The sequence below is a fragment of the Bombus fervidus genome, chromosome 6 (genome assembly GCF_041682495.2).
Source record: "Bombus fervidus isolate BK054 chromosome 6, iyBomFerv1, whole genome shotgun sequence".
In the NCBI taxonomy this organism is placed as follows: Eukaryota; Metazoa; Arthropoda; class Insecta; order Hymenoptera; family Apidae; genus Bombus; species Bombus fervidus.
Window position 1 is genome coordinate 16,122,842 of NC_091522.1, and position 26,885 is coordinate 16,149,726.

The following is a 26,885-nucleotide window of genomic DNA, read 5'->3' on the forward strand; positions in this document are numbered from 1 at the left end:
CACCACCGTATGGAATTGGTCAAGCAGAGTGCAACAGATAAGGGTGGCCATGGTGGGGGATAGTTGACTCTCTAGTGGCCATTCGGAGTCAGTTGCTCTTATGCTTGCCAGACATTAACAACAACCACGTCAGGCTCTTACAGCGAGGGCCTCGTGACTCAAAACATCGCAAGTGATTCGAAATAGCGTGGAATCCTACTTTATCACCGGAAAGCATCTTGTTTTCAATTCGTACACGAGAAGTGCCTGCACGATAATCCAATTTTTTAACACCGGAAAAAGAAAACGATGGAAATCGTTCGGATTTTTAGTCGTTGACATTTGCATCGGTAGATATTTTCAGTGACAATTGTTAAACCGAAGACGCAAATGTATATTGGTAACTTTAAACATAGTGAATATACGACCGACATAGTAAAGGGTGTATTGGAACTACGATTTATGTGTAATAGCAGGGGCCTTGGAAGTTTTTCGTCGATTATCGATACAAACAGTAACAAGAAGGATAGTGAAGGGTAATTTTTTCGATTTGAAGATTTGCAAGATCAGAGTGCTGGTGTGTGACATTTCATGGAAGAAATCGATTTGTACATCGTCCGACTATTAGTGTGAAAAGTTGAGATTTCGCCCGAAGAACATTAATAGTTGAAAGAGCGTTGGGATTCCTCAAGTTAGAGGATCGATGTGGAAGAATGCGGAGGAAGGAGGCTTGATTCGTGTTTCGAAGCTTTTTCTAAGGTCGTGGAGGTCGTCCGGATCCAGAGAACAATGACGATCGACGGTTAAGGAAATTGCTGCGAAAATTCCGCGGAGGGTGACCGAGGGTTCGTTTCACCGGGGGGTTGTTGATATTATGTTAGCAACGGGATTATGTGCGTTTCTGAAGGTGTTGGCGATGGCGGGAAGCGTCTTGGCGCTCCTGCCAGAAGACTTCGAAGATCCAGCTGCTCCAGCCAACCTGCAGGAAGAATGTGCCTCGAAATGCCCGGATCTCGATTTAAATCAGGTCAGAATTATCTGGTTCAAGCAAAACTATTCACGAATATCAACGCGTAGAATTTTCCAGTTAGACATAAAAGTTGAAATCTCAAGGTCTGAAGATTTCATACGCATAAATCGTAGTGAAATCTTATCGAGAGTATTTCTCAACTCGTCCATGAATTTGAAAGATATAAAAAGAGCGGCAATTCACATATTTTGGTACTTTCGAATCTTGACAAATCGTTCGCAATTTATTTCGAACGCGTAACTCGTTGCATCGCAAACCTGGTAACCTTTCAGCTCGTTTAGAAAGGATGTCTCGTTGGATGGTTGAGAGTAAGAGGTACAAATGTATATATATGGCTTGAAAATGTATTCTAATTTCGTGGTAAGCTGGTTTACGTTGCTTTTACGTAATACTTTTACATACCATTTACCTTGCATGCACCGAGGATAATATAGCGGCAAGCCCGATAAAACTAAACTTATTGCGAGTAAATCAAAAAGATGGTATTATCTCTTCTCCCTCTTCTTTATCACATTCGCGGGATTACTCGTAATATTATGGCAAATTCTTATTATGAAAGTGGCAGTAGATAAGAGCGACGAAGATCGTCGCGTGGCCGGTCGATGAGACGTAGCCATTGGAATTTTAAAAAGCGCTCCGACATGTAATCCGATCTCTAAATCGTCCGTAAAATACCGCTTTTTCCATTTTAGACTTTCATAGTTCGCGTGCACTGTACGCGAGCATCACCGTTTAAGCAATAAACAATCACAATCGCTGGGAAATTCTTCATGGCGCGTGATTCCATGCCGAAGAGGTCAATACAGTCGCAAAGTTCGTATTCGCGAAACGAAACGAGAAATCTATTCGCGATCGCTGCGTCAGCCCATTCGATAGCCTTTTCCGTAAGGGGTACCGATTATTTTCATTCGTTGTTTCAATTTGTGACTCGCCTATCGTTCGTTTGTCATCGTCTCGCGATTCCTTCGTACATATATGTATACCTTTTTTTATATCGTCGAAATTTCCTTGATCCATATATATATATATATAGCAATGGTTGCCCGAAAAAATGACAGATATTACATTTTTACGAAATAGCTACAGCTATAAAATTACAAAAAAAAAAAAGAGACGATAAGGAAACTGGTCGATTCGTTGGAATCGCGAGAAGAGTTCTCGGAGCGAGGCAAGCGTAGCACAAAAATGGCTCCGCACGAAGGACGTATCAATTTAAGTCCACTCTCCATCCCGACTGTACCATTCATTAATTAACTTAACTACACGACGGCGCATCATCGCAGTCCATAAGCACGATCTCGAGGATGAAAGCCCAGTTGTAACAGATACAAGAGCTTCTAATCGTATTTTCTATATTTTCTATTCTTTTTCTCTACTACTAAGCATAATACTTTTGTTAAAACATCGATCGATGTTACGAGACACGCGTATAAATTCTTTACGGTTGCTCGAGTTTGACGATCCTTTCAACTCGTCCGAAAGGATCACTCGGAAACGTGCTTTTTCTATCCGCTTTTTCTTCTCTGTAACTCGTACAAAGAGCGACATTGAGGCGATTGAAAGGATGCACGAGGAGAGATAAACGGAACAAAAGGCGGTCTGGTGAAATGATTAAACCGATCCTTTCGTGGAGAGTTTAATTGATAATTGCTGGCAATTTCGTTCACGCCAATTGCCAAAGACACTGATTACCAACTTCTTACGACGAGTTTGTTCACACGGGCCACGGGAACCATCCGCTTCGAGACTTCGAACGTTTCGTCTCGGCTTAATAGAATTCTCAGACTTTCATCCTGCCGTGAAAAAAGATCGGTTCGGTCGAGACTGTGGTGAATGCGACCGCGCTTGCGTTTATCGATATCTCTCGTCAAACGTAGAAAGGTTTCTCGTAACATTGCATTTCAATTATCCGGCGCCAGATAAAAGAAATCACGGTTGGAAAATCAACTTCTCGATCCTTTATCTTCCCTTCGTTCTGCTCTTGATCTACCTTTTTTATCTTTTCTCTTCTTTCTTTTTTTCACGTCTTTAGAAAGTCGAAGTTCGAAGGGCAACGTTCGAAGGGTAACCGACGTCGAGGTCCGAGATAAGAGTCGTCGGTAGAAACGTGGAAGTTTTAGGTGAAAAAAAAAAAAAAACGAAAGGCTTTATAAAAATTCATGTAGATTGACATCTGTGTTTATGATGCATCGCGTACGAATGGCGCCCGTGATATTTACTAAACACCAGTAGCAGTGAGGCTGCCTTATCGTATCTCGAGATGATGCCTAGAATGACCTTACTGGTTGCATAACAGCGACGGTTAGCTTTCTAAACTGCGACATGTCGTGATTTCATCGTGGTCCACCAGCGCTTTCGTCCAAATAGATTTATACTTCATGGTTTTGGTATATCTTCTTTAGTATATCATCTTTCTTAGTATAGATACGATAATACATAAGTATACAACAACTTGCTCGTGTAAGTATCTCGATAATAAAACGGCACAACGAGCCAGGTAAATTGGCGCAATTGCTACTTCACACGCCTAACTGTTTGCTCGATAGAAGCTGGAATTCCACAATTTCGTCTGGACGCTACTTTTTCAATTTTTCCTTCTTAATTGAAAAATAATTACTTAAACGATGCTTGTAATGGATCTCCGCCCACGCGTTAACCTACATGCGATCTCGTACTGTACGGAACGCGATTTAACCACGACGTAATTTCACGGATTCGTACAAGTACAAGGATCGTACAAGGATTCGAATCGAGCGTGCAATCTGACGAATTCCGATCTGTCGTCGGTACGAAACTACGTAGAATCCGCAGGATCGTTCGACGTGCAATATTATATGTGTAACCGTACACAATGAACTTCCTGCCAGCCACATCCTCTCACCTACAACGCGTGCCTCGTAACTTGCTAGGGGTTCACCTCCAAGTCCACCGATAATCGTGTGAAATTCCAAATCGTTCTACCGATCGCTGGCTCGTGCTTTATGCGAATCCGACTATGTTCGAGATTGTTTCACTATGTTTTCTATGTCTACCATGTTTATTAGCGGCTTCTATAAATTCTGCTATTTTTGCGTCATTGCTACTGTAACAAAACATCGACATAACAAGATATAACAAGAACATAGTGTTACGAAGTCGAAGTTCGACGATCAAAGTTATACGACGACTTTTCTTCGTGAAAAAACAACCTTTATCTATCGAGGAAAGACGCGTTACGGTCGAGGCTGCATCAGTCGAGGATTTATCGTAGGCAAAAGTTTATTACGGTAAAAAATTTTACGTATAAACGTTCGGACGATGGATGATCCGATTAATGAACTTGAGGAAAACCTGATAATTCGGAACGTTAGGGTCGTCGTTGATTCGAAACGCCAGACTTTATGTACGAAATATATTTTTGAAGCGTGTATATAGAATCTTTCAATATTCTCGGTTAAAAGTTTAAATTATTAAAGCGAAGTTACGGGGAAGAAATTTATGGCCAAAATCGAGGGATGATTTACTATCATAAGCATGCGGGCGAGTGGCCCACATCTATTATGAGCATTCGGGGCAATATCGTTTTCGACCGATCAGAGATACCCTCGTGTCAGAGATTTTCCTTGACGATCGCTAAAGGCTGTCCAAATCGTTGAAAATTTCGAATCGAAGGATTTTAATTCGTAAAATATTATTACTTTCTTCGAACAACGAAAATTTCTCGAAGAACGGCGCCGTTAAACTCCTCAGCTTCGAGCCGCAAACAAATCCTGGGAAACGGAGTTTCGGCCTCTTTATATGACGTCATATCAATTAAAAGGCATGCACGTTCCACACACACGTATACGTCGAGAGTGCACACTAGCTTGAAGATCATAACGGGTGGCAGCTGATGGCGAATGTTTTTAATTTGTCTCATGATCTTGAAGATAATTAACGAAATTAAATGGCGACCGTGCGTCCCAGCGCCTAGACGTGTGCCTCTGACGAGACACCATAATGTTCAAATTTCCAACGAATTGGACCATTTTTCTACGACTCTTTTGTAGTTTAACGTGCAACTGATACGGTGGTCGTTTTATCGCGTAGACAGAAACGTTCAGAAATTCTGAATTTTACATACATCGGTATTACAGTTATTAAGATATTCGTAAGTACACTGGATAACAGGACACTGGGCAATGTGTGTTTTTTTTTTTTAAGTTAATACAGAAATAAGAATTTTCAAAGTTTCATAGACATTATCTTATCAGTTACGAGTTAGAAAATAATCGGTCTACTTTTCGTGTCAAACTTACGAATAAACTGTGTATTTTTCTGTGCACTTATATTTCAACGAACGCAAGAAAATGAAACTTAAGCAATCATTTCATATATTTTTAATTATTACGTGTGCAACCTTGCGCTTTTAAATTAAAATTCCCTATCCGCGATCTGCCGATAAGACATCTGAAGGAATCTGAAGAAATATCAATCGTTACGCTCGATAATACGAGGTGGAAACGGTTTTCCATGGTAAATAACCGCGGTGAAAAACGTTTCCTGCTTTCTATGGCTAACGAGCACAAAGTGAACCACGCGAGGTGATGTCTATCTTTTTAATTCGTCGAGTAACGCGAGAATAATTGACGCGGTTCGTGGACGAAGTGCAACGTTTGCGCGGCCAAACGTTGGAAACGCCGATTGCGTTGCTTCTCAAACGGACGCCGAAAGGGATGTAGAAAGGAGAGAGAAAGGCACACCGTTAAGGTGTTTGCCAAAGACAAACCTCAGACTTCAAAGGTAGATGTTCCATCCGAGTGGACACCGTCCGGTGTACATTCAACACCGTGCGACCGTAGCTTGTTCGTGACCGCACGAAAAAAAATCTGATACCCTTTGCCTTCGACTCGAAACACCCTGGGACGCTTTGAGCCTATCAAAGCCCCGTGAGTTGTACTATTTCTAGATGTCTTAGTTGGATCGCGATGCATTTTTCATCAGTTTGCCATAGATCCTACCTGATCATCGTTGAAAGTTCGCTGCAGCGTCTCTTCTTCGAATTAAGAGATCAATGAAGTGGAATTAAATGCTTCTTTTTATTATTCGATACCAGACGAAGAGTAGAAAGATCGTTCTTTGCAGCGGTTACAAATAATAATTTTTCGATAGTGTTATCAGAGGAGATTCGTGCGGGCTAAAATTTTACTCGTGATAACTTTCAAGGAGAGTCTATGGAATTCTGGAACACGTTGTTTCTGCGTTAATTTGGAAAATACGCGAGATATTGTTGCACGAAGCAACGTCCAGCTTAATCCGTCTACGTGAATCGTGTCTGGTTTGCCTCTCTTATGAAAAGGAAAAATAAGTCACGAACATCGAACGTGGTAACGTTTACGTAATGCAAGAGACGTAAGAGACGTCGATTAATACAAGGTGGACGCGCAAGTACGGAGTTCGCGTTAAGACGATCACGTTCGACGAGGACCTTGAAAGGAAGATTCGATAAAAATCGTCTTTCTGCGGTGGTCTCGCGTGCATCGAACTGAAAACAAGACACGCGGTAGCCGGTCGTTAGACCCAGTCATCAACGTCGAAGACCGTTGGAGGCGGGATGCAACAGTTGGCGAACGCTTTCAGGCGTGACGAAGATGTTGGACTTGCCTTAACGGAAGGACGTGCGGAAGGACGAGCAGGTATACATTAGACGATTACCTCAGATCAGATAAAATTGCTCTTTACCTGCTGATTTCCGTCCAGAGGATGACAAGACTTGTTATACCTTTTAGTGGCAACAGGAAGTTGGGATAAAGGCGTCGCAATAAAAAGGAATGATCGTTTAGAATCTACTGACGCGATAGTTGCGAACCATTGTTCGAATAATCGAAGAAGAAAATTATCTATGAAAACTTCAGAGAAGTTGTGGAAATGAAAAATCGAAATCACGGGTTTCAATTACGGAAAGGAATAATTAGCGCGAATATTCTAGCGAGGAGGAATGGTTACATGTCTCAAGGGTATTTGCTCTCATACGGTGTTGTAGTCTAGGCGGGTTGATTAATCGGGTGCAAAGTTAAACGAGCATCGTGTCGAGGCAAGGAACGAACAACGAGATTCCTCGACAATGGAAAGAAGAGAGAGAAAGAAAAAAATTCATCGTAAAATTGATACATCCACGCCGAGAGGCGATAGTCGCGAAAACACTGCACCATCGCATCAGTCTGGCATTTCTTATCGAACGACTCGTCACTCTTCGCGCTTTTTGTTGCTCCGATGGGAAAACAGAGAACAACCGTTCACGGCTAATATTTCTTTACGTAAATCGGTGAGCGCCGATTCGAAAACCTTCTTCGTATATACATTTTCAGTCTACCGTTGCCAAGATATTTACGAGAAAAACGTAATTGTATATGAGGTGTACGTATATTTAAGTTTCCAAGGTTGCTGCAATAAGGACGTTCAATGGCAAATTTTTCGTTTGGTTTATTCACAAAGAACGGTATCGTTTGAGGTGTTGTTTTCATTGGAAATTTCATGCACACGCCGATGTATGGGGAAAAAATTGCGATTTGAACGGCGATAACGGTAGAGCCGCGTAGCGTGCAGGGGCCGTAGAAAATAAATTGAATCGCTTGCCAGCTTTAAAACATAGTAAATTGTTTCATCCGGTTCAATTGACACCCCCGCTATACCTAGTCCGTCGCGAATGAATCGCCGAACGATCGTGCCAAGTCTCAGGTCTCTGGTACCGTTTCGGATAAACGTACTTGTTACACCTTTTGCACCTGTACGTTTCGCGTTTCCCGTACACAGGTGCGCGTCCGGTTTTTAATGGAAACGAAAGCAAATCGTAAAAAAAAAAAGCGAGGAAAGAAGGGTGTAACGTGCTCGTCGAACCCACTAGATCGAGGGTGGCGAACAATTCCAGCGCCGATAACAAGGGTGTGAAGCCAAGCGTTTCACCATGGGAATTTTTGGGAATCAACCAGTTTCTATGCGTATCTGGTTGCCTGGATGATCGTATTTATTCAAATATATCGTGTATCACCTGTCGGTTCATGAATTTAAATCATCGCAATCTGTCGACAACAGCGAAATATTTTGCATATTACGTTAAGAGTCATTATGAGAATATTGTCCTCCTTAATTAGGGTGTCCCGTGTGACTTAAAATATTTGGCCATTATCTCGTAACGGCTCGTACAATACGATATCACGTAGAAAATAAAAAACACGCAGAATTAAAAACATATTTTAACGTACGTATCTTAAGAAATGGAAAAAAAAAAAAGAAAACGATGGGTAAAATATTTTAACTAAGGTTACTAACTTGCAACAACAGCAATCGATTGAACTTTCCTTTATTCGTTTCAGAATCGAACGGACGACTCGAGCTCGGAGGGGGGATGTGGTATACGATGCAAGATCGACCAGGTAAGCGAACGAAAATATTTCCATCCTGCGTCAAACAGATTTATAAATAAGTCCAGTATTTAGTCTCGTAGTTCGATCAGAGAACACAGTCCTAATTCGAAGGATTCGTGAGAAGAAATTCGTATTTCCGTGACTCTTCTCTTGAAATAGTTCTGCAACCTTAAGTCTGGACGAGGATAATTCTCGCGTCGATTGCACCATAAATTTAAAGTTCGTCGGGGAGCATCGTCGAACGTTTATTAACATAGGCGAACATCGGAGACGAAAATAAAGGGACGCCGGTCCCCTGGCACAATGAAAGTACTTCCGCTGCCGTCCCCGTGCTGCCTGTTCACTGGCTGGCTAGTAAAGAGACGGTAAACGGCAAATAAAAACAAAGTCAGGTCCTTCGTCTCCCTTTCTCGTTCTCCTCTCTTCTGTAGGCTGTTGCTCCGCTATTCGGACGTTACCAGCGTAGCCAAAAGCAATGAATGGATGAACGTGTACACGTATTACGCGTACGAATGAAAGAATGGCCGGGCTCGTACGGCTTCGTGACTTTAAATTGGATCGCGTACAAGTGCGGCCTATGGCGGATGTCGCCAAATTGCCGTGTGACTCCGGATTCGCTCTCTCTGCTTGCTTGTCTCTTTTCGCTCCTCTGGGCCTCTCTGTCTCCCGTTTCACCCAGTTGCGGAAGCGCCAGCGGAGAAAGCCGCGAAAAACCGCCGCTACGATCATATTCGTTAACGTTGCATCGTACTTTGCGTACGAGGTTCAGACGACTAAGCGAGAGTCTCGGAAAGTTCTTCGAAAAAAGGAACAAATTAAGCAGACTTGGAATTCAGAGAGGATCGTTAGCACGTTCCAAAGAGTACAAAGGGAAAGCGAGGGACAAGGGAAGAGACGGAGAAAGGATCCCCGCGGTGGCCGGAAGGATATCCAGCAACGCGTGTCTCCAGGGTAGGAAACGAGAACCGCAATTAATGCGACGAAAAGGACAAAAGGCTCAGCGATACACTTAATTATCGCGTGCCACCGAAAAAAGGATAAAGAGGAACGCTATCATTAAGTTACGATCGCTTCTTCCAGTGCGCGCTCCTGTCACGAACACGATTTGTATTTACGTTGCGCCTATGGTAGACGGTGATCGACCGTGTGCATTTTTTAAACAATTTTGTGACACGAGGTTGCGTGCTGGTTGAAAAGCCTCGAATACCACGGGTCGGTACGTGAATTGCGCTCGAAACGATTTCCTTCCTCGCCTCGTTTCACGGTTCGTACGTTCCAGTAACGCGCACGAATAACGGTTAGCTTGCGGCTGACACGATTCAAAAGGAAGATGCTCTACTTTTGGCTAAACGCAACCCTAATTGCCTTTCTCGGTTAATCCAGCTATTTTACCCGTCGCTTGTCGCTAAACTCTGTCTCGTTTGCTAACGTCTGATCATCATTTTTCTCTTTTTTTTTTTTTTTTTTTTTTTTTTAATGTAATATCACAGAAAGGAATTAACGTGACGGATTACGTATCGGCGCACGATATGAATTTTCACGATGTAATTTTGATCGAACAAAATCGTGTAAGCCTGGCTCGGCTTCGGTGCTTCTTCCGGTAATTTCATGGTTCGATGGCGGTGAACCGATACCTCTGGAATTTCTTTTGTACCAAACGTTCTATCGTGTACATATGTATATATTATGAGGATATGCGTATAATGCGAAGAATATATATGCCGTGCATTGGTCAGAACAATCAAGGGAACGTAATTACGAATAGCTTTATCGCGTCAACCAATCAAACAGAAGCAAGTCTGTATTTACTCTCGTATGACGATAATTAAAAAACGTATTAACGTACAGACACGAGTAACGGATATAAAGGTCAAGGTAAACCGGCAAACTATCCTCCAATTATGTCAAACAGCGTATAAAATATTCCGTGCATGGTCATAGGTCTCGAGTGTATAAACGAGAGCAAAGTATACACGTAAAAGCTTACGAGCTTCCCGTTTAAAATGAATCTGGCACTCTGACTTTACCCATTCGAGTGTGTTTGTAAAGTAGCAGACCACCAGCATCGAGGTCTCCGTGACAAATTGCATTTACTTGACATTAGCTACCAGAAGTCGGTGTATTTCAGGCTTCTCACAAACTTCCTACGTCTTTCCTCGCATTTACTAATAAACAGTGGAAACCGTCTAAGGTTCCTTGTGTCCGTTTTTGAGACCTGGAAAGGGAACGAATCTGCAGTCTAATTTGTGCGATCAGATATCATCCATTCGAGGTTTCAGATTTGTCACGCTTTGTTGTTGTCGTGCGAGCACAGAGCACAATCAGTGAACGATGGCTCAAACGAAACGAGGAGAGAACGGATAGATCCTCGTTCGTGGTAGGATGAAGATCTACGATCTACGGGGAGCCGTGTAGAGCGAGGGCCAGGCCGGGGCGTAATGTGTGTTGAGGTTTTAATGAGGAAGTGAGAAATTAGCGGGCGCTGCGTCGAGCCGCACTGCTTCGGCTGTTTTCCACTGTCTGATAGCTTTGTCAACCCCTATTTACGGCGCAGCCACGAAACCGAGAAAATTACGATCGTTTAACGCGGCGAGTCGAATTTGAGCGTGACTAGTCGAATAGAATCGGAGGACGAGTGGAATAGAATCGGGGAACGAGTCGAAGGAACGTTGATGTTTCGTGCGAACTAATTGAAAAAGGGGGATCGTAGCCGATATGGGCTGGAAGTGATAGAACGTCACGAGAAATATGATTAATTAAGACGTTAAAAATTATCGTCGTCTAAGGTCGTTAGAGTGGTCGCTTTGACTATCGTGCATTGCCAAGATAAACGCTCGTTCGACGCATCTTGCGCGCGCCTTCTATTTCTTCTTTTTCTACATCTTATTTTCCTTTCTCTTTGGTACAAACTGATAACAACGACCGTCGTATTTTTAACTCGAAAGTTTCTCCAAATAATTCCCTCGAAACGAACGATACGTTTCGTATCTGATACATCGATTCACCCTGAATGCGCACGATGCACGATTTATCGCGCGATCTCGCACCACTCTCTTTGTTTTCCCTGTTAAGAACAACAAAGACGGACGCGTAATCGCAGCGGAATCGCGCGACGAAGTATCGCTCGTCTGCATTCAGAATTCTTTGCGACGATCGTTGTAAGAAATCGCACGAATGTCGCGCTTACTTGCAACGCGTCAAAGTCATGAAACCGCCACCAAATGTTTATTAATAACTTATCTATCTAGCGTCGGAGGTCCCTTTCCTTCTAGAATTTTTAAACTATTTGACCTTTCTGATATCCTCTAATATGTATTTATTCTATACGTATTCGTATAGAATAATTTATTCAGCAGACACGTGAACAAGATTTAATTTTCTAAATTGTTACCGTTACTGGTTTCTTTAAACTTTCGTTTAGATTAAGCTAACAGAAGTTAAACTACGCAAGATCAAAGCAATGTCTGATGCTATTTTTTAATTAGAATTTTCCAAGATGCACGAGTGATAGATAAAAAAAAAGAAAATAAAAAGAATACAAGGTTCTTTCTACTAAAAAGCAAGTACGTAATACAAGACGAATTTGCTTCGAAGCTCGAAGCTTATGATAACGCAGGTGCACCGCTAATCTCGTCGAATTAAGTCTTTTCATGGCGAGCTTATTATTCTAAAATGTCGAGAGGGGTATCATTTATGTGCGGCGCCTCTCCAACGCGGCCGAGTGTCGATCAGCCTGACAATTGGTAAATGGCTCTCTTGTATCTCGGGATACGATGTTGAAATAACGATTTTACTAGGCGCAGCTGTCCACGAACGTTGCAACTACCGTAACAACGATCGTTCTAACCAGCCTCTCGTTTTTCATCGAGGACAAGATTAAACGTCAATTATCGCCTGTTATCTGGCGAAATTAGAAATTGGAACAGGAAACGCGGCTGGAATACACAGAATCAACATACCGGAGGACGATACTTGAAGGAAGGAAAAACGAGTTACAGACGACGACGAAAGCTTCCAGTCTAGACGTAACTATTACAAACTTGTTCTTCCTCGAGTCCTTGAGGTCATCGAGCGCGCTGTATCTCGTATATTTACGTTTCGTCAAAGCACGAATTATTTCAAGATGTGCTCGAAGAAATATTTCAAGATATTTTCTCGTTCTCGGTTCGTTCGTTCGACCAACGAGTTTGTTTTTTAGTTTTTCGAAGACGATCGACGATTCTCGACGTTTTTTCAGACAACCAAAAATAACTCTCTTTCGGACGACCAAAGATTTTTGATATCTCTTCGGACGCTAAAAAAAATTTTTTTTTCGGACAACCATCGATCCCATCGGAATTCAACGACGAGACGATTTGATTTATTATTGAGTAAGATCGTAACAGGACGGGTTAATAACCAAGTCAAAGCAATAACGCAATTTTCTGAACGATAACATTGCTGATCTTATGACATGTTTATCGGTAAAAAAAAAAAAAAAAGACTAGACCGGAGGATCGTATCAGGCGCCTCAGCGAACAAGTTCCGTACAATTGCGAACGATCACGATCTCCATGGTAAACAAACACATACGCGCGTGTTCGTAGTTCTCGTACGTTCTCTTCCTTGTCCACTTCTTCTTACTTCGACTGGCTTGTCGCCGACAAATACCCACATCCTCTGGCGCAGAAAGTTAATGCGTTAAACTTCGGTTCGCAAATCCATGCTCGGCACGAACCGACCGGGCCCGTCTTATGAACGTGGGCGTTACTTGAGGCACGTGCCTCGTACTTACGTTCATCTTTCGAGTACAGCTCCAGTTACTTCAATGCCAAAATGACGCAGCGTGCCACGTTTCTTTACCGCCACTGATCGTCTCGATTCGATCGTTCCGCCGTTCGAAGAATCGAATCGAGGTACCGATTAAGGACAAACGAGCGCGTGTTGTCTACTTCGATTTGCATAAACACGCTGCACACGCTCCACTACCGATAATAAGACGAGACTGTTGTATATACGAATACTTAATAAATTCGTACGTTTACCAGAAACTTGTAAACTTGTACCGTAAGCCTGTAAACACGTTCGACTCTAATATATTTTGTAGAATTAGAAACGAGATAGTATAGAATCAGACAAGTAACGAACATCGTCTAACGTAATATCACGTGTATATTTTCCGTCTGTTTCAGTGCACAAAAGGCTGCGGAGCGTGGCAACGAGCACTCGACACGAGCTGTCAAGCCGTCTGCGTCAGTACATATTAAGACATTATTACTTTTAATTTTAACGTTAAATGTCGTTGTTCTTTTTCCTTTTTCTTTGTCATTACACGGAGGGTAACATTTTACCGAATCTAACGTCAACTGTATCGTTTTATAGAATGGAACGCAAGAATTGCTACCACCCAAAGAATTGTACTGTGTCCTGGGTTGTCACGACGCGCTGAACCGTTACTTTCAACAATTAAAAGGTAATATGCACTTCGCTGACGACGGAGATGACGCGACGAACGCTGTTACGAGTTGTTTCGCGCAATGAGCCTCCGCTGTGGCGTACACTTCTCTGTATCTCCAAAGATACGCTTCGCTGTTAAATCAACGGTATTCCGTAATCGGTTCGATTAAAAGTTGGCAAATTCCTTGGCGTAACGATCCATCGTGGCTATTTTCAGCGACTCTTCCGCGTACGTTTCGAAATTACTGGTGTCTTCCGGCGCCGAGCATTCCGGTATGAAACTAGGCTGTATCTTTTGATGATATATCTGATTCCAATCGGTCGACTGAAACCACCTGTGTCCTTTTATATCCATAGATCCACCTTTCAGATTTCCGTATCTCCTAGTCAGATCCACTTGCAGTATGTTTTTCAATATATCCCTCAGCTCTCCGCCAAAATGATGAGCGAACTTGTACTTACCAGAGACGATCTTCTCGTATATTTTCATCGGGTCTCGCGAATAAAACGGCGGATATCCAGCGTTCATTTCGTAGATCAAAACACCGAAGCTCCACCAATCCACGGATTTACCGTATCCTTTCGATAAGATTACTTCCGGTGCGAGATATTCGGGCGTACCGCACAGAGTCCACGTTCTACCGTCGATCATCTTACAGAAGCCAAAGTCCGTCACTCGAATGTAGCCGGTGTTTTGAATTAAAATGTTCTCCGGCTTCAAGTCTCTGTAAACGAGGCTGCAGTGATGAAGATATTCCAGCGCGAGAGCAACTTGCGCGGCGTAGAATCGCGCCAGAGATTCGTCGAACTTCCCCATTCGTCTTAGATGCGTGAACATTTCGCCACCGTTGATAAACGGTAACACCATGTATACGTAGGAATTATCTTTGAAACAGTACTCCATATAGACGACAAAGGGGAACCTCACGCACTGTAGTATCCTTTTCTCGTTGTACGTATGCTCGACTTGCTTCATCTTCACGATTTTTGCTTTCTCTAAGATCTTCATGGCGTAGTACGTGGACGTTGGTTTATATTTCACGAGTATAACACGGCCGAAGGCACCGGTACCCACAGTCCGAAATTGATCGAAATCATCTAGTTTGATACTGTCGGTTTTGTTAATCTTCCATCTTTCCATGAACGCTGTTTTCAATTCGTCCAGTATCTTTTTGTAGTCTGTGAAAGCTCGTTGCCGTTCCGTATTCATCGCGTAACTTACGGTGCGCTTCGCAATTAAAATATTCGCAGATCTCCGTATACGAAAACGTTCTGACAGATAAATAATGGCGATTATGACAGTTCCGCTATATGATTGACGTTCGCGAGCGGAGGAGACCCTTCGCAACGTTGCCTTCGCGATCGACTTTTGTCGATTTTTCACGCGATTCTCGTAACTAGACCGCGGATATTTATTGCGCAGATTATATTTCTACGAATACAATTACGAAGATGGAAATCGGCTGGAATATCGTTTTAGCTACTATGTATTACACAGAGTAGCGTGTTTCTAATGTTTTCTATATTTTTACCTACCACGTGTAACCTGTACATCGTTTACTTTCAAATTTCCCATAAACGTATCAAGATCGGCGGTTCACTCATAACCAAATAAATCTTCTACTCCGTAACACGTATTGATACCTATCGATGTTCGTTATCAGCGGAAATAGGTATTCCATCGGCACCAGCTTTGGTAGCGGACTCGCTAACCGCAACTTCCCTACGACTCGAATGGAAAGGAATAGACATCGAAAGACGCGGCGGAGGCATATCGTACTTAGTGCAATGGAGGTACGAGGAACTGGCTGAGACTTGGCAATATTGTCGAAATCAATCGTGGGGAGAGGATGATCAGATTTTAGTTGAAAATTTGCAACCTTACACGAAATATAGGGTACGTTTTTAAATTTAACTATATTTATTTAAACGTTATCGCCGTTATTTCCTTTCATAAATGTTATATTGTCACTTGATCATTTTAATTGCAGTTTCGCGTAGCGTTACTGTTAAAATCGTCTCAACACAATCCGGAGCCTATCGTTTCCGCTCCGAGCGTCGTGATAAGAACGCTGGCTGCCGGTTTACCAACCTCAGCACCGGTAATTGTAAGAGCGGTGGCAGTAGACAGCTGCCGCGCCTCTGTGTCTTGGGAACCGGGCCCTTTCCCGAATGGGCCACTTTTGTCTTATGTCCTGCGTCTGCAAGGGGCTGATCACTCCCAGCTTAAGGTATACGCCACGCCAGAACTTCAATAACGTTCGATATAATTAGTTTCTTTCCTCGCAATTACTTTCTTCGATACAGTTATCTTCATTTTCGCGAAACGTATCGTTCTACGCGAATACGTTTCCAAACCCTCCGCTGTTCTGTCTAAGCTATCGTCGCTATTTACCAGCATTCGTCGACGCGTTCGTCGATTGCGCTTTTCCTATTCTCTCTAACTTTAGTAGCAAACAGCACTGTGCGAATAAATAGCAACTGGTTCTGCAAGACTGCCTACCTTTTCCCACAAATAGTATACATATATTTATACGTGCATCGACAGGTAAAAATTACGAAGCGAACGAATATGCTCGGGACAAATGCACGGCTTCTTTGATCGTTAAGATCGTTAGAAAAACGATTCTGTCCGCTGGCACGATTAACGCTAATTAAATAAACGAGCCTTCAAAAATTTACGTCCGTGAGTTTAAGCAATGCATGCTTAACCTATCGGTTCGTTCATCTCTGATCCCGCTAACATCAGCTTCTTAGCTTGTAAGAACCAGATCTCACGAAATACGTTTCTGGCATGGCGTTTCTTTCCTATTCGCATAACGATTGTCCAGCGAGGGTTCGAAAGGGATAGACACTCTAACAGTCCAGTTGCATACGTTTTACGATTAACCTACAGGACATACCAGCCTCCGAAAACACGGATCACTACATGTTCCAAAATCTCGAGCCGAATAAGAATTATTCTATCAGCGTGACCATGAGGAACGGGGTTGGAGAGGGACCACCTGCGGTAACTTACGTCATGACCACTCCAGAACCGGCTGGTACGTATCAGTACGATGGAAATTGAAATTTCAGCAAGTTTTTGAAACAATGCAAACGTTAACGAGATTCGTGATGTTACAGTGAAAGACACGCAACAACCTATTTTAATTCTCGGGGGTCAGCACATGGTTATGAAACAAGATGCGGACATGTTGGACGATCCTAGCGTGGTTTACGAAAATACGAGTACGATTCGAGGAGTGGCGATTCACGTGGCTTCCGCTCGCCTCTTCATTTCCGATTCTTTAGGATACGTATACAGAACGTCCATCACGAAACGAACGAAACCAACGGTGATACTCAGCCCGAGTCAGGCGAACTTTAAACCTCTGAGTTTATCGGTCGATTGGCTGAACCTACACTTGTACATTCTGGGCGAGGTGAAACACGCGACGACGGTTTGGCAAATTGCTAGATGCAATCTGGACGGAAGAGGTTTGACAGTGGCCGTGGCTGGCTTCTTGACGCGACCCACGCACATCGAGGTAGACCCGTACAATGGTTACTTATTCTGGGTCACCAGGGGCGGTTTGTACCGATTGGATCTGGCTGACATAAGCAACGGAGTGAAGCACGAGGTACGTTTCGAATGTCAAACGCCTGAAAGGCTGGCTAAGATATCGTTGGTCTATATCAAACTGTAAAATATAATAGCAGAAAATATACCACAGAGTAATCGTGCATCGCGTTTCGACAGTTCTGAACTCGAACGTTTTACACCAAAAGCTTACGCCAAAAACTCAAATTCATCCTCGATAACGTTGCACGGATTTTTACAGGTTCAGCCATATTTAATTCTAGAAGACGCTAATTTAGGAGCTTTCACCGTCGATCACACCAACTTCCGTCTTCTCGTTCCCCATCACATCCAAAATACCGTGATATCTGTCTCCCTGGATGGTCGTGAAGTTATAAATCTTCGCGCCAACACGCAGCAACCAAAATTCAAGAACGTAGTCTCGCTAGCCATGGCGAACGGTTTGTTTTATTGGACGAACGGGGAAGAGGTATTGATAGAAGGATATCACTCGGGACAAAACAGATATTTTCACAATGCTTACCCCGATAGGTGAGAGTGTTGATTCCTGTTCGACCAGGCTGGAGATCTACGCGCAGATGCTTCGATAAAAGCGTTCTTTTCAGGTCGAACGGTTCATTTGTCAGTGTCAATGTACTTATGGACGCGAGCCAACCAGTTCCTGTCCCCGTGAATCCTCCTACGGGCGTGCAAGCTGTCCTTGGTGTGGAGAGGGCGAAAGTTTCTTGGCAGGCGCCTCATTTATTGGGCGGTCAGGGTAAAGGAGCCTGGCAAAATTGGTTTTACGAATTGGAAATCAAAGATGAGTCTACCGGAGAGACGATCCATCAGAAGGATATCGCTGGATCGTCTCATACCGTGCACAATCTTCGAGAGAAATCAGAGTACTCGATTAAGGCGGCGGCTTACACGAGCGCTGGCAGAGGACCCTGGTCGACCGAGTTCAGGGGTCGAACCTTGAGGTAAATCACGATTAGATGTACTTACAGGAAATCGATAGGTGCAAAAATCCACTTACGTGTTCGTGAAAAATCAAAAAGTATAAAAATACAGAATACGTAAAATAAGAAATTCGACAGTCTTTATAAATATTCGTAGTCTAATTACGATTCGACATTGTGATTTCGATTCTTATTTATCGTTTCAAGAGCAATATCTCTGAGAATTAATTTGTACGACGTTTGATTAATCTTCTAGGGACGGATCACACGCATCCATTTTGTGGTCCGCAAACGAGGGTCTCCTAAGAAGCGACGTAACCGGAGAGAATATCGATACTTTGATCTATAAAGCGGGCTTGAAGGAGACAGAGGTTGATTATCACATCGTTGATGTCAGCTGGTACAAGGATATTCTGTACATCGTAGGAAACAATTCTGCGTTGTATCGGTACAATATTACAAGCCATCAAAAGACGAAGATGAATATTCACTCTGTCGGGAGCGTTGCTGTCGATTGGATATCGAAAAAATTGTACTGGGCTAATCCAAAACAACAAATTGTAAATAAATGTTTCTTATATCTTCGATCTATTCTATTTACTTGAAAATTTATTTCGTGCTATATTTTCCCCCTGTATTTTCTTTACAGATAACAAGAGCAAATTTGAATGGATCTCATCAAGAGCCCATGTCGATTCTGGCCATCGTTAAAGAATTAATGATCGATTCTTTGGAAGCGTACCTGTATTGGTCAACAGGCCACGCCGTTGAAGTGGCTCGTTTAAACGGACAAGACAGAAGATACTATCATTCGGATGAGATATTTAACGGGAAACAAGTGATGGGGTTGACGCTGGACACAGAGAACAGATACGTTTATTGGATCGTCCGAAGCTACGAAAGTGGATCTATCGTTTATCGAGCGCCAACGTCCGAAAGAATTTCGATGAGTCATAAAATCGTGCCCGAGAAGGTTTCTATCGTCGTTTAATTTTGTTATTTTAGAAAAAAAAAAAAAAAGAACATTTCGTTGTCGTTGATAGTAGTAATAGAATTATTAATTTCGTTTCTCGATAACGTTTTTAAGGTCTCAGCACTGCAGTACCCAAACATGCAAGGCCCTTTATGCTACTTCTCGGAGCATCTTCTGTGGCTCCAGGACGACCGGAACGCGGTGATAGGCGATCTCTCTGGCCAAAACACGGCCATAATAAACGGTATCAGCTTGTCAGGCCTTCACATGGTGGCCGTGATGGATCCGGCGCTTCATCAATATCCAAAGAATCTTACATCAGAAACCGTAGCTGTATTACCAAACGCCGTAAACTATAGCAGTATTAGAGTAGAAGGCACCTGGAGGAACTTTAACATATCCTGGGATCCGGTGGAGAATATCAATTATGGAACTGTCTTCTACGAAGTGAAATTCGCGGATTATATCAATACCAATTCGAATCCGGAGATAACGACGGAAACCTCGATGCCTTATAACAATTCCGAACAGATTTTGCCTTATTCGGTCCTGGAGGTGACCGTGAAAGCCTTCACGTATTGGGAAACGGCACACCATACGAGGAAGATACTGAGGTCGCCACAAAGCGTTCCCAGTCAGCCAACGAATCCTAGAGCGTTTATAGAGTTTCGTAAAGAACCACTGAGCGAAAATATCGACATATTTGCGATATTCAGGTAAATATCACATTCGAATATTTTATTTTGTAACGATAAAAACTTTTTACCTCTATGTGATAATTAAGTTTATTTGAAAAATAAAATCGTTACAGGTGGGATCAATCCGAGTTCACGAATGGTCTGATCACCGGATACACGGTTCAGTGTTGGTTCAAGGAGAACAACGTCGAGATGCAAATCTGCGATCAGTCGCTTATTCCATCCACGTTGTTGGAACACACCGTTCAAGACTTGTTGCCAAACACAACGTATTACTTCCAAGTTCGAGCTCATACGGAAATTGGCGCTGGACCATACACCGACGTGATCAGCGTTTCGACGATTTACGAAAATCCGATACCGCAATTGCTGGTCGCCACGCTGGACGCGGTTCGAATATCCGATTTGGATCAGGAAATGAATTATACCGTTACTCGGCACATCGCGGTTGAAGTGACGTATCTGGCCGCGGAAAGCAAAATTTATTGGATCAATGAAATGCAGGAGTTGGTAACATCGGACTTGGATGGGGCAAACGCTACTAAAATATTAACGTTGAACAACAGTGCATTTAGTATAACTGTCGATTGGGTGGCGAGACATCTTTACTGGTCCGAATCCAGCTATCGAGAAAACGGTGGATGTATCATGAAGTTAGACTTGACCATGTGGCAAGCTGGAATTCTTAAATACGAAAACATCGTTACGACGAGCAGACGTATCGTGAATCTTGATATATTACCAACTACCGGGTACCTACCATTTTTACGGAATCCTTCTTCGTATATATATTTCAAATTTATTCTATAATCTGATTTAATTTCTTACAGATCGTTGTACTGGATAGAACAAACTAAGAAAGACAGCGGGGTGATAATGCGATCGAATTTGAGCGGCAGTGATATTCAACCGTTCTTCGATCATATAGACGACTGTTCCTGCCCTTACAGGCCATCCGTCATTCCCGTGATGACGATCGATAGCACCGATTATCGAAAACCAGTCATGTACTGGATTTCTTTGGAAGGTCATCTAAACAGCGCCGATATCGACGGATGTAAGTGCAATTTGATAGTAAGCGCAGGTTTCAACAAAGGATTACCAGCAAGATCGTTGACCGTCGACAAGATGAACATTTATTGGTCCAACATTCCGGAAGATCAAATTTATTTTGTAAATAAAAAATATCCCAATGACGAGGAGATCAAGCACTTTTATTTACCATCTGTACGAAGCATCAAAGCCCTTGGGAAATCTCTGCAAACCTATCCGATCACCAACTGTTTGATTCCTCGTCAAGATTCCTACAACGTGGAAGAAGCGAGAAAAACAGCAAGCAGCATTACTGTGAGACTTCCCGAGCCGGTTCCTCAATTTGGCTGCGAAGGGTACAGCTTACCTACGACGCTATACACGATATACGTGTCTCAATGTCTAGAAAATGATCCAAACATGTGCGAGGACAGCGACAGAACAAAGTTGCAGACTTACGAGAAGGAATACGAAATAAAGGATTTGAAGCCTTTCACGAAATACAGACTGAAACTGGCTTTGAGTAACTATTACGCTGATTCGGAGTCGATGAGTTTAGAATTTGATTCTGGTGTCGTGTTACGAACGGAAGCTGGCGCTCCTACAGCTCCGGAGAACGTAACCGTGGAAGCTCTGACACCAACTTTGGCTATCGTCTACTGGATGCCACCAAAGATATTGAATGCCGCAGCTGTACGATACGAGGTACATTGGAGATTGGTTCGATTAATAAACGGAGCACGACAAAAGGGAGAACAATTTATAAAGGGCACCGAACGCACAACCGATGGAAGATTCTTCACCATGTTGGAACCATGGCTACCTGATCAGGAGTATCTAGTGTTCGTTCGTGCTTATCCTGCCCACGTTAACGATGTATACAGTGAAAGTTCCGGTCAAGTAGTCAAGATGTACCCAGAACCTAATAATTTGACGTTGACCGGGGTTAGCGTGAATAGCTTGAACGTATCCTGGGTACCAACGGTCGATCTGATGGTCAAATACACGTTGGAATACAAAGATGTTGCTGTAGAAAATTGGCAAGAGGCGAATGACTTTACGATGGAAAACGACGAAGTGACGTATTTCATCAGGAAATTGCAACCACGAACTTTGTACAAATTTCATCTGCTTCTGAGATATCCAAATTATAAGAAAGATTTCGTGTGGCCAACGGATGGGAGGTTCACGTTTCAAACGTTAGGTAACGAATTCCTTCTGTTCTTTATAGAATTATTAAAATTGTTCTCTAGAATTATCCATATATTGTTTTATGTTATTTGGGGAACAGGTGATGTACCGAGTGCTCCAGGTATGCCAACGGTAACCAAACTCCGTAACTCCGTGTATCAATTGAATTGGGAACCAGCGCAAGCTCATGGCTCGCAGATCACGTTGTACCGTGTCGAAGGGATGAAGATCAATGAAATTAACGAGCAAATAGACTCCACCGGGAACGCGAGCTGGAAGTTGTATTACAATGGGACGGACAATTATTGGATAATCACGGGAGACATGGACGACAAGTATCGGTTTCGTATTCAAGCTAGAAACGCGTACGGTTTCGGTAGTTGGAGCAGATCCAGCCCGATCATTGATTTAACCGAAGCTACCGGTGGAATATTAGCGGCTCAACAACACCTTGGTTTAGTGTTGGGACTTAGCGTCCCTGTTATCACTATTATGCTCATTTGCTTCTGTTATTTCCTTTGCCGTAAGTGTATGACGATTATAAATAAAGTGTATTTTTTTTAATGGTTAAAGTAATCCCTGTTCGAATAAGTACGCTTCGAGTGCAGTTAACAGGAGTATAAAGGATAAGTTTTGTAATTCAGCAGTGTACCGGCAACGCAAAGATGATAAAAAGGCGGTTTTACCTCCGTTAGTGAGCGACGTCGAGTTAGCGACGCTTCGGGAGATACCACGCGGAAATTTCGTTCAATCGAACGCGTTGTACGCGTCTACCTTGCAGAACGATCCGGACGATTCTACGCTTCCTAAAGTCAGAAGGGAACAGATCACCTTAGCGAAGTTTTTGGGTAGCGGAGCCTTTGGTGAAGTAAGCGACATATAAATAACAAATATTTAAAAACTATCATTGCAATTACGAGACTATGTCGTTATCGCGTATATACAAATTTTTCAGGTATTTCAAGGGAATGCGAAGGATTTGGAGAGACCAGGAGTTACACCGGTTGCGATCAAAACGTTGCGAAAGGGTGCCTCGGCCCAGGAAAAGACAGAGTTCCTTCAAGAAGCTAGACTCATGAGTCATTTTCGACATAAACACGTGTTAAGACTTTTGGGAGTCTGTTTAGATACGGACCCACCGTTATTGGTATTGGAACTGATGGAAGCTGGAGATTTACTGAGTTATTTAAGGGCGAGTCGATCTTTGCAACCATCGGATCCACACGCGTTACGACTGCAAGATTTGCTCGCTATGTGCGAGGATGTAGCAAGGGGATGCCGTTATTTGGAGGAGCTCCATTTTGTACATAGAGATCTCGCGTGTAGAAATTGTTTGGTATCTGCCAGAGATCGAGAGAACCGTGTCGTTAAGATCGGTGACTTTGGACTGGCCAGAGATATATACAAGAACGATTATTATCGAAAAGTAAATATCTTCCTAATTCTAACGTAATAACAATTTGCGATCTTGATATAAAACAGAAACAAATATTCAACTTTTTGTTACAGGAAGGAGAAGGATTGCTTCCTGTTCGATGGATGGCACCTGAATCGTTAGTGGACGGTGTATTCACTTCACAGAGTGATGTCTGGGCATTTGGTGTATTAATGTGGGAAATCACGTCCTTGGGACAACAACCGTATCCTGCCAGAACAAATATCGAAGTATTACACCATGTACGCGCAGGTGGAAGGTTGCCCAAATCTCTAAATTGTCCACCTGCTTTACATCAGCTCATGTTACGTTGTTGGAGCGTTGCTGATGCTAGACCGAGCTTTAAAGTTTGCCTTGAAAATATAGTTAGTCTTCGAAGTACCATAGAGGATGCACAACTGAACCCGGTTCATACTGGTCATTATTTAGCTAGAAGAGGTATGTTTCAATAATACGGATATTAACATTTGCATTATGTAAATCTCTGGCATGGAACATAAATATACATTTATTTTTTAAATATATCAATCGTCGATTATTAATTGTCAGCAAACACATATTAGCTTATTAGGATGATTCTTATAGTTCAATACTAATATTTTTTATCTCATTCTCCAATATTTCAATTTACAAAATGAATTTATTATATAAAATGAAATATTTCTAAGATATACGTATATAGCTTGGGGAATGACATAAAAAAATTTGCATACAAATTTTCGATCATTTATGACTAAAACTCTCTCTCTGTTGCTTATATATACAATCATATATTTACATAATTTTCATAGCCATCTCGTAAAATTCGATTTTTAAACTTGTAAGCTAATAGCTGCTTCAACAACTAATAGGATTAACATTAATTTATTTTCACATGTTACAAAACAAGCGTATTTATTTCGAAAATTGATCATACTCGATAATTGCGATTCAAATCATCAAGATGCGATGCCATAAAAGTGTTAAATATATAAATTTAACAATTTGCTTGAATACATATTTATCATTGCATGGCTCATGCTTGCAGGCGTCTGTAACATGGCTTACTTTGCTGACGAGAACCAAAATCATAATAATTCAGGTAGGTTCTCTTTGTAAAGATCATCTTTATGTACGTTGCTTTTTCGACCAGTCTTCCTTTTCTTCTTATACAAATTCAAACTCATACTACAACTATTGAATAAGACTGAATGTAATATAATGTTGATTTTGTGTTGATTTTCTCAGGGAATTCATGGAAATCCAGCAGCTCAGAAGGCAGTCGAGATATGCAACCGTTCCTTCAGAATTCCCATAATGCGACACTTACGTCACAATCGAATGAAATACCGAAATATTTAGAATTGTTAGCGGATAACGAAGATATCATCCTAAGGGAGAATTCAACAAATGGATACGAAGTGCCTCGGTCGATTCACATCTCCGATCAAAATTTAGCCAATATGAATAAAGCTAGTACAAACGTAGATGTAAAGAGCAATTTGCATTCTGATACGCCACAAGAACATAAAGATGCTTCGAACGATGCGAAAGAACAACCAGAAAGAAAGTGTGATAAGAGATCGTCGATATCTAGTTTGAATTTACCAGAACGTAAAAGAGCATCGATCACGAGCATGACTGAGAAATGTAACACTTTAGATAGTTCGAAATTAACTAATCCTCCTATTAAAACGATTATAGAAAGAGATTCCTTTACATCGTTGACTGATCAGCGGAAAAATAAGAGGAACGTAACGGAACGACGAGGATCGGAATTAAGTTTAGAAGGTAGAAGTTCTAGTTCCTTAAGCTCGAATATTAGTTTAGCGCCACCTACTCGACCTAGTTCATCGTTAATTAGTTCACAAAATGTTCTTCCATTAAAGAACGGCGTTATCGGAGGAACCGGCGACTCAAACGATATTAACGTTACGAAGAACGCATTGCCAAAAATTCAAAGGACTCATTCCAATTTGCAAAATGGTAAAGCTAACATACCTTTGGTGATAAACAGTGCATTATTAAACTTATTGAGGCAGACTCCAGTTGTCGAGGATAGTAACAATATAGTCACATACACGAACATCAATACGGATGCTGTTAGAGTAAACGGGTCGTGAAGTTTTTATTAAAGATGTGATGGATTAAGTCATTTGATGGGTCGTGTTTCTAAAACAGAATCGTAATTTCAGTAATAACTCGGTACCGAAACTGGAAATGCGTGTAAAGTTCCATAGCTTTAAACTGCCATATTAATGTATGTACATACGTAAGTTTAGTATCTAAAATTTATTTTACATGAACTGTGGCAGAAAGATTTTATTTGATAATGACATTAATTTTAATTGACAATCAGACCTGTTGCTTAGCATCTAAGAATCAAGAATAGCTATAGAGAATTATGTGGTGATTAATCTGCGATAATTTTATATTTGCCATTGCAACTAATGTATTTATTTAATGACACGGAAGTACGAGCAAATTTTCACCATTCATTGTACAAATTTCATATTAGCGATAATATAAAGTATAGTATGGAAACTGATATTCATATTACGTTTAAGGATTTGTTAAGTTTTACATATACATGTAGTGGTTCTTTTTAAAACAGTACAATTAAGAATAAATTTTTGCCCATAATAAGCTTTATGTGACTGAACTGAGAATTTTTGAAACTTGTACTTTCAAATTTCGTTATTAATGCTTTAAGAATCAATAAAATTTGAAGAGGTTTGTAAATACTTTAACAATATAAATTTCCTACTTTTTAAATTTCACTTATTCTTTCCATAAAAGTATTAAAACCATATTGTAAGTATACATCCGAGAGAAATAGTAAACAAAACACAAGATAGTAGTAATAAAAGTAAAGTGTGAATATTTACTTACCGAAACTGACTTTGTATAGTTTAACATGATAAAAGAATGAACGGTTCATAAAAAATAGATTAGTATACAACTGATAAATTAAAGTAAGTATATTAATAAATAGTACCCAATATTTGGCTATCAAATACAAAAAGAAATAGTCTTATAATTAAAAAATATTTCATAGTCTTCCTATTTAAAAACATACCTTTATATACTGATTATAATATGTATAATGTTAGTTCCTTCCCCCACAAACTTTATAACCTTTAATTGAAAATAAACCAAATTCTGTAAATATCTTCAACATCGTCATAGAGAATATATTACTAAGAAAATAATTATACTGTATGAA

General features: G+C 41.6%; 2 protein-coding genes across 4 annotated transcripts; one reads left to right on the forward strand and one right to left on the reverse strand.

Annotated features, from left to right (window-relative positions):
• Nucleotides 1-26,871, forward strand: Sev (receptor protein-tyrosine kinase sevenless). Of its 3 annotated transcripts, none has more exons than XM_072005168.1 (20): nt 1-1,006; nt 8,341-8,400; nt 13,563-13,622; nt 13,753-13,843; nt 15,492-15,724; nt 15,819-16,058; nt 16,724-16,871; nt 16,954-17,450; nt 17,652-17,941; nt 18,016-18,372; nt 18,608-18,911; nt 19,001-19,324; nt 19,439-20,040; nt 20,136-20,774; nt 20,853-22,258; nt 22,346-22,768; nt 22,893-23,113; nt 23,201-23,671; nt 23,755-24,118; nt 24,908-26,871. In XM_072005168.1, exons 1-20 carry the CDS (start codon nt 854-856, stop codon nt 25,780-25,782), a joined length of 7,758 nt encoding a protein of 2,585 aa, XP_071861269.1. In that variant the 5' UTR covers nt 1-853; the 3' UTR covers nt 25,783-26,871. The 3 variants fall into 3 exon arrangements, with proteins under 3 accessions (XP_071861269.1, XP_071861268.1, XP_071861270.1); XM_072005167.1 differs by having other exon boundaries at nt 2-1,006; nt 22,890-23,113; XM_072005169.1 differs by having other exon boundaries at nt 3-1,006; nt 15,819-15,929; nt 22,890-23,113.
• On the reverse strand, nt 13,855-15,236 carry LOC139988137 (cAMP-dependent protein kinase catalytic subunit 1). The gene has a single exon (XM_072005181.1). The coding sequence runs from the start codon at nt 15,035-15,037 to the stop codon at nt 13,994-13,996; it is 1,044 nt and encodes a 347-aa protein (XP_071861282.1). The 5' UTR covers nt 15,038-15,236; the 3' UTR covers nt 13,855-13,993.
• Nucleotides 26,872-26,885: the final 14 nt, after the last annotated feature.